The sequence below is a fragment of the Schistocerca piceifrons genome, chromosome 6 (assembly GCF_021461385.2).
Source record: "Schistocerca piceifrons isolate TAMUIC-IGC-003096 chromosome 6, iqSchPice1.1, whole genome shotgun sequence".
NCBI lineage: Eukaryota > Metazoa > Arthropoda > Insecta > Orthoptera > Acrididae > Schistocerca > Schistocerca piceifrons.
Window position 1 is genome coordinate 205,963,870 of NC_060143.1, and position 18,250 is coordinate 205,982,119.

An 18,250-nucleotide genomic window follows, 5' to 3' on the forward strand; every position below is an offset into this window, starting at 1 on the left:
GTCTCCTGGGTAAGGTACACCTGAGATAAAACTAGTGGACTCTCTTCTCCGTCGAATTGGTGCCATAATCGAAGTTCGCAGCTGTGCTACACAGTGCTATCGTCATATCTACCGCAGGTGGCATGTTTTTTGTCCAGTGTACTCATAAGGAACACATCGTCTCCAGTGCATTTCTCTGAGGGTGAGCACAGATATCTGCAAAATGTTGCTTGACTCACTTCTCCTCCCTTTCTCGTACTCACTAGGTAATCGAAGGGTTATGTGGTTTCAAAATGACGGAAAGACGACACAATGTGCATGCTGCGTTAGGAACTACTTAAAAGTGCAATTTATGTAACGATGCATTAGTCGGCTATTAATTTCTTCTCCAACATACGCAGCATGTTGATGCTGGTTCCGCAACTCTATTATTGATTCTGAATAAAATGCCAGCAGCAGTTGCGGTTTTTTTTATTTTATAAACCAAAACCGTCTTCGGTCCCCAGATCCATTATCCAGTGGTACGCCAGGGCTGTTCAATAAAGAATGATCAGAATTTTTTTTTTTTGACAGCATACCTTTATTCCTCCTGATAATTTTGACGGTCCCTCTCAAAATAGTCTCCTGTGGATGCGACGCACTTTTCCCAGCGCTTCTACTAGTCTGAAAAGTCATGCTAGAATAGCCTCTATATCTCTTCGTTTAGGGAATAGAAAGAAGTCACACAGAGCCAAATCCGGACTATAAAGGGGGTCGCTGGATGCACTTGACATAGATTTTTGCAAGATATTCAGTAACAACGTTTGCTATATGTGGCCGTGGATTATTCTTGGTACAATATACAGCCTTCTTCACGTATGTGAGGTCTTTTGCATCTGATATAGACTTGCAAAGTTTTCAGGTCATACCCATCCAGTTGGCGATTTGTGTCCAGATACATACAGATAAACCATTACATGTATAGCAATAAATTAGATCACCATAACTTTCCCAGGAGAGGAAACTACGTCTACTTCTTTGGGGCTTGTTGATGAAGGAGATTTCCTTACTGAGCTTTGCTGTTTGCGCTTAGACTCAAAATGATCTATCCAAATTCCATCACCAGTGATTACATTTGAAACAAACTCTGGATCTTCCTCTGAAATAAACTTCAACTGCGCGCAGACCTGCATGCGAATGTCCTCATGTTCAGAAATCCGCTTTCTTGAAGCCACTAAACAAGCATTTCTCATATGTAAATTTTCTGTAACCAGCTTGAGCGTGGCACCCAATGAAAATTTTCAGTAAGTGTTCGTAAGGTTATTTGTGACCCTCTCTCACAATGACAGCAGCACTATTGGTGTTTTCTTCTATAGGAGAAGTAACTAGATTGCCGGGTCCAAGTTCCTTTTAAATTGATTGTCTCCCCTCTTTAAACAATTCCAACCATCTTCAAGTTTTCCTGTAGGGAAGAGGAGACTCTCCATAGGCCTCCCATAATAGGCCACAGCTGAAGATCTGTTGAGACGAAAGCACAATTTCAAAGCCGCATAATTGTTCATCGCGTGTCACCTCTATTGCTGTGGTAGGCATTACTGAACATGTCTCAGCTTGCCTGCTTCCTACAGGCGGGACAATGAAAATAGTACGGCGTGTTTGTTTGCATTTAGCTAACAGAATGTTATAAGATTAAATCATTAAATCCTACCGCGAGAAATTATGACCATAAAAAATTATGATCATTCATTATTGAACAGCCCTCGTATGCGGGACGTCCTGAGAGAACACAGAAAGACTGCTCAATTCTCTTGAGACGTCTGACATACACCACTGGATAATGGCCACGTGGATCTAAACCGATCTTGGTTTCCAAAATGAAAAGAAAATTGCAACTGGTGCTGGCATTTTATTCAGAACAGTCGACTATCGGAGTGATCCATGCCCAACGTGGATCAGATATGAAGCTGATGGTTTTCTTCTACTGGGGTCACGTGAAGAGCCGAGTCTACCTTCAGTCCACATTCATATGGATACCTTCCACTATTCCCCTTGGGATGCTAGAGAGTATGTCAGCCACGCGGGATTAGCCGAGCGGTCTTGGGCGCTGCAGTCATGGACTGTGCGGCTGATTCCGGCGAAGGTTCGAGTCCTCCCTCGGGCATAGGTGTGTGTGTTTGTCCTTAGGATAATTTAGGTTAAGTAGTGTGTAAGCTTAGGGACTGATGACCTTAGCAGTTAAGTCCCATAAGATTTCACACAGAAAAAAAGAGTATGTCAGTCAAAATACATCGTTGTCATATTGGTGAACAATATTGGAACAGCGGGTGTAAAGAAACAGAACAACCTTTTAATACGACCTTAAAAAAGTGCGCATCTTTTGACTGCGTGTGGTACACAGCTCATTTAGTTTGTTTTGTTTGTTTTAGTATCTCTTTCCATTCATGTGATACTACAGTCGTCAGAACGTAATGAGCAACCGATTGATTTGTTTCTCAAATATATATTTAAAAAAATGTTATCTTCTTAGGAGCGTTAGGAGTCAACATAACAACAACATTGCACATGATTGATTTCTTTAATGAAACCACCCAAAAAACATCCTTGAATGCCGTGTAAAAGTTTCTTGATGGATGTCTTTTCCATCAGGTGTGTACAAATTTTGCACTGGAAAAAAAGAAAGGTTGCAAATCGAAGGAAACGTATCAGAAAGAAAATAATAATTTTATCTTCGTCGTTGCAGTTTATTGGTACGTATTTGCGGCCAAATCTTTGTAAGTTTCTGAGTATGATATCTAGAATTGTAACGTGCGCAATACAGTCTAGCTAAATTTTATATCAGTTGTTTGTACCTCAGAAGTGTGATTATTATTGGGTTTTCGACAGATATATTTTATTAGCTGCTTCTGTCTAAGAAATGTGGTTATCATTTAGCTTTTGGATCTGATATTCCATTTACAGTGTATTCGCTTCAGAAATCAATAACCGCTTACTGATCTGTGGTACTATCTTGTTTATTTTATTTTTATTTGCAGACTGCACAGCTTTGAGAGACTTCTGCTACGTCTTCCAGCCGTACCATCACAAGTAAGTTCAAATTCATTTTTTTCACTTATTTAATACATCTAAGCCAACATTTCCTGTTCGTTATGCTAAAGTGTCTTCGTGGGCTGTGCTCTTGGTGACCAATCGATGAACGACAAGAAACTGAGCAGAAGACCAACTATTTTTTGACTCATATAAAGAAAGGTGAAATCGAACCTCCTTTCAGGAGTCTTAAAGCAAATGTTAACAATGATGAAATTGCAATCTGAGCAAAATCCCCCCCTCCAGGCGTCATCCCCGTGTTCTATGTTCAGTTCCTCTTACTATCGAAAGACAGTCGCCCATCATAATTAAATTTTCTTCTCCCTTAATGATTGAACAATTAATTTTATCTCTTTGTCCATTCTTTCAGTATCGTCATTATCTAAGTATCCAGTAAGCTAATGTGATGGATCTTCGCTTCGTGTATGTTGACTGTGATAATGCGTTCAATACGCCCTTCATAGTAGCTTATTCGTATTCCTATTTTCGTATTCATTATTACACCTACTCCTGCATTAATAATAGCTGATTTTGTGTTTATAATCGTACATTCAACTGATCAGAAGTCCTTTTCTTTCTGCCACCACAGTTCACAATTTTCATTGTATCAAACTTCAACCTATCCATTTCCCGTTCAAAATTCTGTAACCTTTCCACCCAATTGAGGGCTATAGCATTCCACTCCCCGACCTGTATAATGTCAGTTTTGGTTTTCCAGATTACAAACTTCTCCTGAGCAGTTCCGGCCGTCCGGAGATCAGTGAATGGGACTATTTTACCTCCGGACTATTTTCACCACTAAACTACACAGCAGAGCTGCGTGACCTCGGAAAATCTAACGTTTATGATTTCCTCTTGCTTTCAGCCGTTTGCGGACCACACAGCAGAGTCGTACCCGATAATGTTATATGGCCAGAACACTTATCCAGATTAGAATGAAATTTTCACTCTGCAGGGGAGTGTGCATTCTGGAAACGTCTCCCAGGCTATGGCTAAGCCCTATCTCCCCAACATTCTTTTTGCCGGGAGTGCTAGTCTTGCAAGTTTCGCAGGACAGCTCCTGTGAAGTTTGGAAGGTAGGTGACGAAATAGTGGCGGAAGTTATGTTGTGAGGACGTGTCCTGAGTCGTGCATGGGTAGCTCAGTCAGTAGAGCAATTGCCCGCGAAGGTCAAAGGTTCCGAGTTCGAGTCTTGGTCCGAATAAAACAGATTTAATCTGCCACGAAGTTTCAGTTAGCCATACTATTACCTCCGGAAAGAAAAGGCTGCTACCGCAGACATATAAAACTAAACTAAACTCCTCCCGAACAGGCCATGAAGGCCCAACGGTACCGACCGGCCGCCGTGTCATCCTCAGACCACAGGCGTCACTGGATGCGGGTATCGAGAGGCATGTGGCCAGCACACCGCTCTCCCGGCCGTACGTCCCTTTACGAGACCGGAGCCGCTACTTTTCAGTCAAGTAGCTCCTCAGTTTGCCTCACAGGGGTTGAGTGCACCCCGCTTGCCAACAGCGCTCGGCAGACCGGATGGTCACTTATCCAAGTGTTAGCCCAGCCGGATAGCGTTTAACTTTGGTGATCTGACGGTAACTGGTGTTATCACTGCGGCAAGGCCGTTGGCACCACAGACATATACCCCTCCGATGTTGTTGCACCCACAGTAGTCGACACACCCGGGAGTATTACTGTGTGACCCGCCGCTGCAACTCTTCAGGGAGGTATCTTCGGTACCTCGGTGGTGTAGAAGTATTTGCATTTCTGCATCGCCTTCTGTCTAGTATTGTGTTGGGGTTGTTATATACACGGGAGCTTTGGATTCACAGGATATCTTGCTGCATGAAAGGAATAGGGTTTACTGTTGGACAGTGGATAGAGTATCTTAGGATTGACTTTTGTCAGTTTTTTTTTTTTTTTTTTTTTTTTTTTTGTATGGATTGTGAGAGGAGAGAAAAATCGAGCGGATAGTCAGAGATTTTTGTTGATGGTGATGAGTGTGGTTTGGTGATTTAATGGTGGTGATCCTTAGCTCAATGATGATGATGATTTGCGGGTGTCCTTACGACAGTTTGCTACTGTGATAGGCTTGTGGACATATGATAGCCTGGTGAGATAGTTATAGGTAGACTTATTACTATGAGATTTGGTTTTTTAGTCTTACATGCTAAGTGGTGGTGTGAGGATGAGCTTGGGTTTGATGATTATGGGTATGAGTTTTGAGCCCTGGACAACTTTGCACAATGAAGGACGTGTAGGCCGATCGAACGTCCCGTATGATGGGTATGAATTACTTATGACTATTTCTTGGTTGTGGGTTTTGTTACCTCTGCTAAGTATTGTGAAGGGGGTGACATATGCTAAGGGGGGGGGGGGGGAGTGGCTGGGCTCTCTATTTGATTAGAGATTGTCCTATAGTTGGAAGTTTATTTGCTTGACTAAATCTAGGGAGGGTTTTATTTGCATGTGGGGCGTATTTCGATCACTATTCCTAAGGGGGGGGGGGGCTGTATTTACAGTTCTGGGGAGTACTTTTATTCACTATTCCTAATGGGGCGTAGTATTTACAGTAATGGGGTAGTATGTCCATTCACTATTTCTATAAGGGGGGGGGGGCGGGGAGGGTTGTGACCCGCATGGTACGTACGTTCTTTTGTCTTAATTTTGTTCCAACTGCTTGTGCCGCTCAGCGGGTCCCTCATATCTTTCGGAGATAGCAGTGTATTCGTCTCAAGCATCAGTTACGCAACCCACTTGAAGTTTCTTATGTTGAAGAGCTTAGTGAGGCAGTATACTGTGAAAACACTGTCCTGTTTGCAGAAAGAACGAGATTCAGTTAAACAGACCTTCTTACCCTAGGGTTAATTCCTCTCTTTGGTTTCCCAAAAGATCATTCAGTTGTGATGAATCCACGATTACGAACGACCTGTTTGTCATTCTACTTACGATTGTCAAGAGAGAGCATGTAACGTTCCCTCTGATCTCGCTGCTAAGGAATCACTGACATCAAAGTGCAAATGTTATGGAACGAAAATACTACGTTATGTTTTGACTTATGCGTCGGCATAAAATCCATCGCAAATGCGTGACAAAATTTTATTGTAGCGATAAGATACTGTTTGAGTTTCCAACCTTACTGTTAAACTCAAGACAGTGTACTGATATTCCATCATGTGTGGGGTACAGTCATGAATGAAAAGACTATCCATTCATTTTAATGTTTGAGTTTGAGCAAACATCCAAAGAGAGCAATGCTGCATTATCACCTGTCAGGTAGTACTTTTGGTTCTGTGTAGTGGCGGAATTTGTTTAAAAAATGTGCAAGAAACATGATAGAAAATAAATGGGTTGCTTTGTCAGCACGAAATACTGAAAGTAAAAGTCTCAAGGAGAACATACATACGGGATGTTAAAATTCATTGATGAAAGGAAAAAAAAATGTAAAAATGCGACTGACATAAAGTGCAAAATGGCAAAGAAGGAATGGCTAGAGGAGAGATGCAAAGCTGTGTAAGCAAGCAAAACTATAGGAATTCGGATGCCAAGTACCTGAAAATTAAAGAAACCTTTGGAAAAAAGAGAAACAGGAGTGCCAACATCAATAGCTCAGATGGTAAACCAGTACCAAGCAAAGAAGGCAAGGCTTAAAGGCGGAAGGAATACATGCAAGACCATGCTGAAAAGTGATGCCTTCGAATTTTTTATGTGGAAACTCTCAAAACATTTTAAATAACACAAACGTTATTAATATCATATTTCTTAATTCTTCATGTCTACCAATTTTTTTCTCGACAGTCACCCTGGCGACGAACGCATTTCTCGCAACGAAATACTAGTTTGTTGATACCGTCACTGTAGAATGTTTGACTTTACTGACGGGACCGGGCGAGGTGGCGCAATGGATAGCACACTGGACACGCATTCGGGAGGACGACGGTTCAAACCCGCGTCCGGCCATCCAGATTTAGGTTTTCCGTGATTTCCCTAAATGGCTCGAGGCAAACACCGGGATGGTTTCTTACCCGTCCCTGACTACGTCTCTAATCACCTCAATTTCGACGGGACATTATCCTGCTGAAACAACACATACCTTCCAGAACGAGATTTTCACTCTGCAGTGGAGTGTGCACTGATATGAAACTTCCTGGCAGATCAACACTGTGTGCCGCACCGAGACTCGAACTCGGGAACTTTGCCTCTCGTAGGCAAATGCTCTACCATCTAATCCACACAAGCACGACTCACCCCCCGTCCTCACTGCTATACTTCTGCCAGTACCTCGTCTCCTACCTTCCAAACTTCACAGAAGCTGTGAGGACGGGGCGTGAGTCGTGCTTGGGTAGCTTATATCGTAGAGCACTTGCCCGCGAAAGGCAGAGGTCCCGAGTTCGAGTCTCGGTCCGGCACACAGTTTTGATCTACCAGGTAGTTTCATATCAGCGCACACTCCGCTGCAGAGTGAAAATCTCATTCTGGAAACATCCCCCAGGCTAAGCGATGTCTCCGCAGTATCCTTTCTTCCAGGAGTGCTAGTTCTGCAAGTTTCGCAGGAGAGCTTCTATGAAGTTTGAAAGGTAGGAGACTAGTTACTGGCAGGAGTAAAACTGTGAGGACGGGGCGTGAGTCGTGCTTGGGTAGCTCAGATGGTAGAGCACTTTCCCATGAAAGGCAAATGTCGCGAGTTCGAGTCTCGGTCCGGTACACACTTTTGATCTGCCAGGAAGTTTCAACACATATCTTCCTGTTGCAAGAACGGCAAAAGAACAGTTTAGAGTTAGTGTCAGTTGTTCTCATAGCGTAGATAGCACATGAGAATGCTGAGCCTTTGGCTCGAGTTCGATCCGTACGACGGTTCCATGCGCAATTTTTGTATAGCTCTCTTGTTCGGTTTTAGGAAACCAAACGAAAATACGTTTGGCGACAACGTCTCCAGCGGACAGCTTGAATTTACTCGTGCAACGGCTTGATTGGCTAAATTCAATTCTAATTAACCGGAAACGGCGCAATATCTCGAATTTTTTTCTTAACAATTATTTCTCAAAAATATCTTCCCTGCGACACCCCTTCCGACTGTTTCTTGCCACCCTGTACATCGAAATGCGCGCCAAATCACGGACTTCTTGTTAGCTCAGAGAGTGGATTAGTATTGTGCATATAGATCGTGTTTTGTTTCGAAAAAGTGTCATGGAGATTTCTCGCCTGTGAGTAAAAACTGTATGTTGTGATATCGGTTTCAGTTTAAATAAGGCTTGGGCTCCAGCACTCAATTTATTAAAGTATCCTCAGCCATCATAATTGCCAGACTTGGAAAAAGCTGAGAGAATTTGTGTTTCACTGAATATAAGTGTGAGCTCTGGAAAATAAAAGAACATCAAAATGTGTTGTGGGCACCGGGAATGGAACTCTGTTGTAAACATCTGTAAACAGTGGCGTGAGACCAACAACAGTTCAGAGTCTGACTGGAGTCCAGGCAGCGAGTACACATCACAGAAAAACTCGCAGCACTTGAAAAAGACGGCTGGGTCTGTCGTCGAAATGTTGGGGATTAAATGGAAAAACGACTGGGCACACTATTAATGGAACCCCATGAACCATGGACCTTGCCGTTGGTGGGGAGGCTTGCGTGCCTCAGCGATACAGATAGCCGTACCGTAGGTGCAACCACAACGGAGGGGTATCTGTTGAGAGGCCAGACAAACGTGTGGTTCCTGAAGAGGGGCAGCAGCCTTTTCAGTAGTTGCAAGGGCAACAGTCTGGATGATTGACTGATCTGGCCTTGTAACAATAACCAAAACGGCCTTGCTGTGCTGGTACTGCGAACGGCTGAAAGCAAGGGGAAACTACAGCCGTAATTTTTCCCGAGGGCACGCAGCTTTACTGTATGATTACATGATGATGGCGTCCTCTTGGGTAAAATATTCCGGAGGTAAAATAGTCCCCCATTCGGATCTCCGGGCGGGGACTACTCAAGAGGATGTCGTTATCAGGAGAAAGAAAACTGGCGTTCTACGGATCGGAGCGTGGAATGTCAGATCCCTTAATCGGGCAGGTAGGTTAGAAAATTTAAAAAGGGAAATGGATAGGTTGAAGGTAGATATAGTGGCAGGAGGAACAAGACTTCTGGTCAGGTGACTACAGGGTTATAAACACAAAATCAAATAGGGGTAATGCAGGAGTAGGTTTAATAATGAATAGGAAAATAGGAATGCGGGTAAGCTACTACAAACAGCATAGTGAACGTATTATTGTGACCAAGATAGATACGAAGCCCACACCTACTACAGTAGTACAAGTTTATATGCCAACTAGCTCTGCAGATGACGAAGAAATTGAGGAAATGTATGATGAAATAAAAGAAATTAGTCAGATTGTGAAGAGAGACGAAAATTTAATAGTCATGGGTGACTGGAATTCGAGTGTAGGAAAAGGGAGAGAAGGAAACATAGTAGGTGAATATGGATTGGGGGACAGAAATGAAAGAGGAAGCCGCCTTGTAGAATTTTGCACAGAGCACAACATAATCATAACTAACACTTGGTTTAAGAATCATGAAAGAAGGTTGTATACATGGAAGAACCCTGGAGATACTAAAAGGTATCAGATAGATTATATAATGGTAAGACAGAGATTTAGGAACCAGGTTTTAAATTGTAAGACATTTCCAGGGGCAGATGTGGACTCTGACCACAATCTATTGGTTATGACCTGTAGATTAAAACTGAAGAAACTGCAAAAAGGTGGGAATTTAAGGAGATGGGACCTGGATAAACTAAAAGAACCAGAGGTTGTACAGAGATTCAGGGAGAGCATAAGGGAGCAATTGACAGGAATGGGGGAAATAAATACAGTAGAAGAAGAATGGGTAGCTTTGAGGGATGAAGTAGTGAAGGCAGCAGAGGATCAAGTAGGTAAAAAGACGAGGGCTAGTAGAAATCCTTGGGTAACAGAAGAAATATTGAATTTAATTGATGAAAGGAGAAAATATAAAAATGCAGTAAGTGAAACAGGCAAAAAGAAATACAAACGTCTCAAAAATGAGATCGACAGGAAGTGCAAAATGGCTAAGCAGGGATGGCTAGAGGACAAATGTAAGGATGTAGAGGCCTATCTCACTAGGGGTAAGATAGATACCGCCTACAGGAAAATTAAAGAGACCTTTGGAGATAAGAGAACGACTTGTATGAATATAAAGAGCTCAGATGGAAACCCAGTTCTAAGCAAAGAAGGGAAAGCAGAAAGGTGGAAGGAGTATATAGAGAGTCTATACAAGGGCGATGTACTTGAGGACAATATTATGGAAATGGAAGAGGATGTAGATGAAGATGAAATGGGAGATATGATACTGCGTGAAGAGTTTGACAGAGCACTGAAAGACCTGAGTCGAAACAAGGCCCACGGAGTAGACAATATTCCATTGGAACTACTGACGGCCGTGGGAGAGCCCAGTCCTGACAAAACTCTACCATCTGGTGAGCAAGATGTATGAAACAGGCGAAATACCCTCAGACTTCAAGAAGAATATAATAATTCCAATCCCAAAGAAAGCAGGTGTTGACAGATGTGAAAATTACCGAACTATCAGCTTAATAAGTCACAGCTGCAAAATACTAACACGAATTCTTTACAGACGAATGGAAAAACTAGTAGAAGCCAACCTCGGGGAAGATCAGTTTGGATTCCGTAGAAACACTGGAACACGTGAGGCAATACTGACCTTACGACTTATCTTAGAAGAAAGATTAAGGAAAGGCAAACCTACGTTTCTAGCATTTGTAGACTTAGAGAAAGCTTTTGACAATGTTGACTGGAATACTCTCTTTCAAATTCTAAAGGTGGCAGGGGTAAAATTACAGGGAGCGAAAGGCTATTTACAATTTGTACAGAAACCAGATGGCAGTTATAAGAGTCGAGGGACATGAGAGGGAAGCAGTGGTTGGGAAGGGAGTAAGACAGGGTTGTAGCCTCTCCCCGATGATGTTCAATCTGTATATTGAGCAAGCAGTAAAGGAAACAAAAGAAAAATTAGGAGTAGGTATTAAAATTCATGGAGAAGAAATAAAAACTTTGAGGTTCGCCGATGACATTGTAATTCTGTCAGAGACAGCAAAGGACTTGGAAGAGCAGTTGAATGGAATGGACAGTGTCTTGAAAGGAGGATATAAGATGAACATCAACAAAAGCAAAACAAGGATAATGGAATGTAGTCTAATTAAGTCGGGTGATGCTGAGGGAATTAGATTAGGAAATGAGGCACTTAAAGTAGTAAAGGAGTTTTGCTATTTGGGGAGCAAAATAACTGATGATGGTCGAAGTAGAGAGGATATAAAATGTAGGCTGGCAATGGCAAGGAAAGCGTTTCTGAAGAAGAGAAATTTGTTAACATCCAGTATTGATTTAAGTGTCAGGAAGTCATTTCTGAAAGTATTCGTATGGAGTGTAGCCATGTATGGAAGTGAAACATGGACGATAAATAGTTTGGACAAGAAGAGAATAGAAGCTTTCGAAATGTGGTGCTACAGAAGAATGCTGAAGATTAGATGGGTAGATCACATAACTAATGAGGAAGTATTGAATAGGATTGGGGAGAAGAGAAGTTTGTGGCACAACTTGACCAGAAGAAGGGATCGGTTGGTAGGACATGTTCTGAGGCATCAAGGGATCACCAATTTAGTATTGGAGGGCAGCGTGGAGGGTAAAAATCGTAGAGGGAGACCAAGAGATGAATACACTAAGCAGATTCAGAAGGATGTAGGTTGCAGTAGGTACTGGGAGATGAAAAAGCTTGCACAGGATAGAGTAGCATGGAGAGCTGCATCAAACCAGTCTCAGGACTGAAGACCACAACAACAACAACAACAATTGTTTGATTACACGATTGACGATAAGTCACTAAATCGTCGTGCCTATGGTGGCACTATTTTGGTTCACGTAGCTAGGTTGACATCACTCTCGAGTCGTTGGGCACGGATGGTTTATGCTCCCTTTAGCGGAAACCAGTGGATGTGAAACTACCTCTTCAATTATATTTTTACTAAACACTGATCTACAGAATTTTCCCCGACAAAGACAACCCAAACTTAACCTATTCATTAATTACCCACAATATACAAGCCCAACGCATTCTGACTTGTATACATTGACAATATGACTTCCAATAATTAACACAAAAGAATGGCCCTGAATTGCAAGAAATCCTAACAATAATACAAATCCAAAAAATATGAAATTAAAGAAATATGAAGCTACCACGAACTCCGTTATTTGCCCAAACTCATTTCAATCACGAATCCCAACAGTGCAAACCCCATTATTTTTCATAAGTCACTTATCCCACAGAAAATCTTCATAACACGAATTACAGCAAGTAGCAACTACCGTCAGCTAAATAAAAAGATTCTAACTGCTATAGACTCTAACTGATAGGAGGCATATGGTTAGATTTTGTTGAAGAGCAAACAATATATTTTGAAAATTATACCTTATTCATGTGACATCCAGTTCAAAGCATTACATGGATGTCAATAATTCCACCGCCCAAACATTATCAATCAAACTTCCATCATCAGACATTTCCTTGCATATTTTCTTATAAATACATCATTTCATCTCACTTTACAGTGCACGTCCTACCAACACAGAGTCTCCACTAAGAATATCACGTCCATACACTTCCCCACCCACTCGCTAACTGCCAGTCCGTCCAACCACAGAATCTCTTGCCCAGGGCGTAGAGCGTTGTCAGCGATGTTAACACAGTCTATAGCGCTGCCAGCATACAAACCGGCTTCTTACAGGTGGCGGAAGTTCGCTGTGGACCGAGTTCTGGGTTGCTGACTACGGAGCGCTCGAGGGTATGGTCGACTGCAGCGGGGCGAGTTCCCTGTCCTATCGTCCAGGGTACGTTTTGGGACGTGTGGCTCGTCGGTTTTAAATAAGCAGCTGTGGCTGTTATTTCTGAGAGTTTGGACATGTTACGTTACTGCGTGTCTCGCAAGTAAATGTGATTAGCGTGATGCTTGAAGATAGTGCTCCGAGCGGACACTATAAACTGATGTATTGTTAATTGCGCCCTCACTTAGCCGCAATGATCGTACTGTTTTAGTTCGCTGGATACTGTCGTAACTTGTTTGTTAGATAAACTGACCGTTAGTAATGAGGTTAATGTCCCCCCGTTTTCGTTGCATGTTGACCTTTTGATTACCAACGGGACTTATGTGTCCCATGATAGGTCATCAGAGAACGGGTTGGAATTTGTTGGTTGTTGTTGCTATGTATATCATTGTCCCACTGGTAAAGGGAAGCCTACTGATGGTTAGGAGAATTCTTATAATTATAGACTTCACCTGTAGGTTGTGTTTTCCGCATGTTTCACTCTCAACCCTCGTCACCGTATTGTCACATCGAATTAGTTCGCGCCTGCAAGACGGCAACACAGTTGTCATATCCGGAAAGCGGCCTGCCTTCGCGCTTTCCCCGACACAGCGCGTCAACTACAGGGTGGCGCACGAAATGTGTTACCACTTGTTTCTTTCACAATTTACGACGCACATTAGATATCCCGCTGGCATCTCTACAGCAGTGCCAGCAGAGCCTGGAAAAACAAGTGAGTTACGAAATGACGTGTAATTCACGATACTGCCGCAGTGGCTGACAATGGAAGACTGACGACACAGAAACGATCGGCAATTGTGTTGCTTTTTCATGAAACGAAAAGCCTTGTTGTGGCTCAGAGGCGTTTTCGACAACAGTTTAACACACGATGGGTCCCTTGCAAGAAGACCATCCACAGGTTGTACGATAAATTTGTACAGGAAGGAACAGTATTGGAGGCGAAGCGACCTCGGCCTAAGCCTGTTTGTTCGCCGGAGAATATTGAAGCGGTGCGAGTTGCTGTACAGAGAAGTCCCGAGAAATCGTGTAGAAAGGCAGCAGTGCAACTGGGAATATCCAGACGTTCCGTTCAACGCATTCTTAAAAGTGAGCTCCATACGTACCCATACAAGATGACCTGTGCACAGAAGCTCACTGAAGAACACAAGCAGCAGAGACTACTGTTTGCTCAGTAGGCGGAGGATAGGGAAGAAACTCTCAACAACGTTTGGTTTTCAGACGAGGTGCATTTTCATTTAGAAGGTGTGGTTAACAAACAAAGTGTACGCTTTTGGGCCACTGCAAACCCACAAGTGCTTCATGAACGACAACATTATGCTCCGAGGATTACAGCGTGGGCAGAAATTTCCAGTCACGGACTTATAGGGCCCTTTTTCTTTGAAGAAACTGTGAACAGCGAGCGTTATTTGAGCATGCTTCGAAATAACTTCATTCCACAGCTTCTTGCTACTGACTTGCCCTTCAGCACGCAGTGGTTCATGCAAGATGGAGCAAGGCCACATACTGCAAACACTGTGTTGGAGTTTTTACACGGGCATTTCGACATGCGGATCATTTCACTCAGGTTTCCAGGTCGCTTCAATGACGGACAAAATTGGCCCCCCAATAGTCCAGACCTCAATCCATGTGACTTTTTTCTTTGGGGGTGCCTAAAAGAAAAAATTTTCCCGAAACGTTCACGTGATTTAATGGAACTCAGAAGACTTATTCTTCAAGCTTGCAGTGAAATTACGGAAGGCATGTGCCGTAGGGTAGTCACTAACTTCAGTGTTCGTTTGAAGGAAGTTAGGAAACGAAATGATGGACATATTGAGCATGTGCTGAGTTAGAACAAATCTCCATGGACGGCTCTTCATTGTAGTATATGTTCCTTTCAGATTGTATTGACAATAAAGTTTATATTCAAAAACAAAATGGTAACACATTTCGTGCGCCACCCTGTATTTGCACACATGGGTTGAGGTTTCCCACATCAGAAACGAAGCCCATGCTGAGCACCTCTAGTGTGAGTTACAAACTTGGAGAGGTGCCCTGTCCACTGATGTGTGGCTATTTTCAGTATGTCGTGTAGTTTTTGTGCAGTCTTCTTCTGAAACCTATGAGCAACTTATGAATGACCCTATAAGTCTCACTCCTCACCCTGCCCCTTCCCAACGCCATGGAAAACGAAACCGTGGAAAATACTCTTTTCTTATTACAAAATTGTTAAGGATTTCTTGGCCAATTGTTGACAAACTGCCTGTTGGCTTCTGCTTCGGTTTCTTCGGCAGACGTTTGATGATTTTTCTGACGTTTCGCTGGCATAGGTGGCTGGCATTGTCAAAGTTTCACCCTCCATTGCTGGTGGTGGACTGGAGCCGAGCTCGCGGCCGCAGACGGTATGTACTCGGCGCGCCAACGTCCAAGGGCTTCTCCGCGGTAATTTCCGGTGCGGTTCTCTTGCTAACTGCGACGGTCCTTCGCTGCAGCACGAGAAGCCAGGATCCTTTTACTTCGAGGCTTTCTTCTTTCTTGATGAAGCTGTTTTCTTGTTTGTGTATTTCTATAGCTTCTCTGAAAAAGAGAGTGTGAGAGTTCTTCTCTACAGCCAGAACTTCCGTGTCGACGAATTTTACTACGTGGTCGGTATCACAGAGCGCGTGCTCTGCCACGGCCAATTTCTCCACCTGCCCAAACCTGCGCTTATGTTCTGTGATCCTGGTGTTGATTGATCGTCCAGTCATGCCGACATAAACTTCTCTGCATGTGCATGGTGTGCAGTATATCCCCGACGTTGCAGGTGGGTCCCTTTCTTCCTTTGCGGATTTGAGACACTCTTTGATCTTCTTCGTCGGTTTGTAAATGGTCTTGAAAGGTCCCCTTTGAAGAATTATACAAGACTGTGCTTAAACTGACATACAATATTTTTAGCGCAACGCAATCTGACTTTCAAAAATCCCTACAAAAGAATGGCCCTGACTAACATTAAACTATACCTTTCAGAAATCACTTACCTCACAAAAATCTTCATTACTCGAACTACTGCAATACAGCGAGCGCCACTACTGCCAGCTAAATAAAAGATTCAAACTACGGAAGGCACTAACTACTGATAGGGATAGTTAGCAAATGAAAGATATTAATAGAGAACAAACAATGTATTTACCTTAATAGTCATAATATATATAGCAGTTCATGACAAATTACAAAACTCCGCCATCTCTCTCCCCACATCCACCACTGCTGGCGGCTCACCTCCAACTGCGCAACGCTACGCGCTGTTCACATCCAGCTGCCGCTGCCCAACACTACAATGGCAGACAACAATGCAAACTAGCCACAGACTGCACACAACACAGCCAATGATTTTCATACATAGGTGGCGTTACCAATAAAAGATCCTAAACAGCCTACTTACAGTCTTTACGCCGTGTTTGCGCAATATACGGCCGATTCTGTCCGTCACTCTGGGAATGTATGGCACAAACGCCGTGCCCGACATTTGTTTTTCTGATGTGTCACTTCTTCGAGTGTTTGACTCTGTTACACTTCATATGTAACTGGTGGAGTACTCATTGCTCCTCAGAACGCTTTCCAGGTGTTGCATTTCGTGTCTGAGGTGCTGCGGCTCACATATTCGTCTTGCCCGCATTACGAGCGTATTAATCACGCATATTTTCTGGCTCGGGTGATAACTTGATAGTTTGTGCAGCTGTCGGTCCGTGTGTGTCGGTTTTCAACATAAGCTTTGTCCCACGTTTTCACCATACGTTGTGACGAGCACATCTATAAATGGTAGATGTTTGTCTTTTTCTACTTCCACGATAAAATTTATGTTGGGACGGAGACTGTTCAAGTGTCTTACGAAGTCAACAAGCTGTTGCTCACCATTACTCCACACAACGAAGGTATCATCGACGATCTGTACCACACCTTAGGTTTACAAGGCACCAACTCCAATGCCTGTGCTTCGAAATGTTCTTTGAAGAAGTTGGCCACCACTGGACTAAGAGGTCTACCCATGGCGACGCCTTCCACCTGTTCGTAGGCGTTGCCATTCCACGTCAAATAGTTCATAGTGAGACATGGTCTAGCAATCGGTCTTAGTGAAACATTACTCCTATACATCTTTGGTAACCCACACAGCCGAGATGTTACGGCTTCTGTGTTGCGCAGGTTCCTCTGTATGTCCGTTGGCAGAGAAGACATCTTAATTAACCGATTCGTATTCCGTGTGATACGCTGTAGCAGGTCTGCCTTAGTGTTCGGTACATCGTCGGATCTAATAGGTCCCGGGTCTTCCACATCTACGTGATTATTCCGTTATTCACAATAAAGTGCCTGGCAGAGGGTTCAATGAACCAACTTCAGGGTGTCTACCGTTCCACTCTCGAACGCCGCGCGGGAAAAAGGAGCACTTAGTTTTCTGTACGAGCCCTGATTTCTCTTATTTTATACTGATGATCTCCCTATGTATGTTGGTGGCAACAGAATTTTTTCGCAATCGGAGGAGAAAATTAGTGATTGAAATTTCATGGGAAGATCCCGTCGAAACGAAGAACCCTTTGTTTTAATGATTGCCAGTCAAATTCACGTATCATATCTATGGCACTATCTCCCCTCTTTCACGATAATACGCAACGAGCTGCACTTCTTTGAACTTCTTCGATGTCATCCGTCAGCCCCATCTGATGCGGATCCCCCATCGCACAGCAATACTCCAGAATATGGCGGATAAGCGTGGTCTAACAAGTCTCTTTAGTAAACCTGTTGCACCTTCTAAGTGTTCTACCAATGAATCGCAGTCTTTGGTTTTCTCTGCCCACAACATTATCTATGTGATCGTTCCAATTTACGTTATTTTTAATTGTAACCCTTAAGTATTTAGTTGAATTTGAAGCCTTCAGATTTGTGTGGCTTATCGCGTAATCGAAATTTAGCGGATTTCTTTTAGTACTCATGTGAATAACTTGACAATTTTCTTTATTCAGGCTCAGTTGCCACTTTTCGCACCATATATACATCGTATCTAAATCGTTTCACAATTTTGTTTTGATCTTCCGATGACTTGACTAGACGATAATGTTACGACCATGCACGGCAGGTTATCTGGGAACATGCACAAAAAAAAAGAAAATAAATAGATACGCACCACGAAGAAATTATTCAAAGAAGATGGAAATCGAGAGATTCCTTTTAGCACTCCTGCGGATGGCCTCACACTTCTTATCATTTACTGTCAACTGCTAGTTTTCGCACCATACAGATATCTTATCTAAATCATTTTGCAATTCTTTTTGGTCATCTGAGGACTTTAAAAGACGATAAATGACAGCATCGT

The 18,250-nt window shown here is 43.0% G+C and overlaps 1 protein-coding gene across 1 annotated transcript in view; it reads left to right on the plus strand.

Moving 5' to 3' along the window:
- LOC124802937 overlaps positions 1-18,250 on the plus strand; it is a 581,822-nt gene that overhangs the window by 192,366 nt on the left and 371,206 nt on the right. Inside the window, exon 3 of the mRNA XM_047264022.1 lies at positions 2,991-3,042. Within this exon, the coding sequence (XP_047119978.1) occupies positions 2,991-3,042 (52 nt within the window). The remainder of the gene's footprint in view (positions 1-2,990; positions 3,043-18,250) is intronic.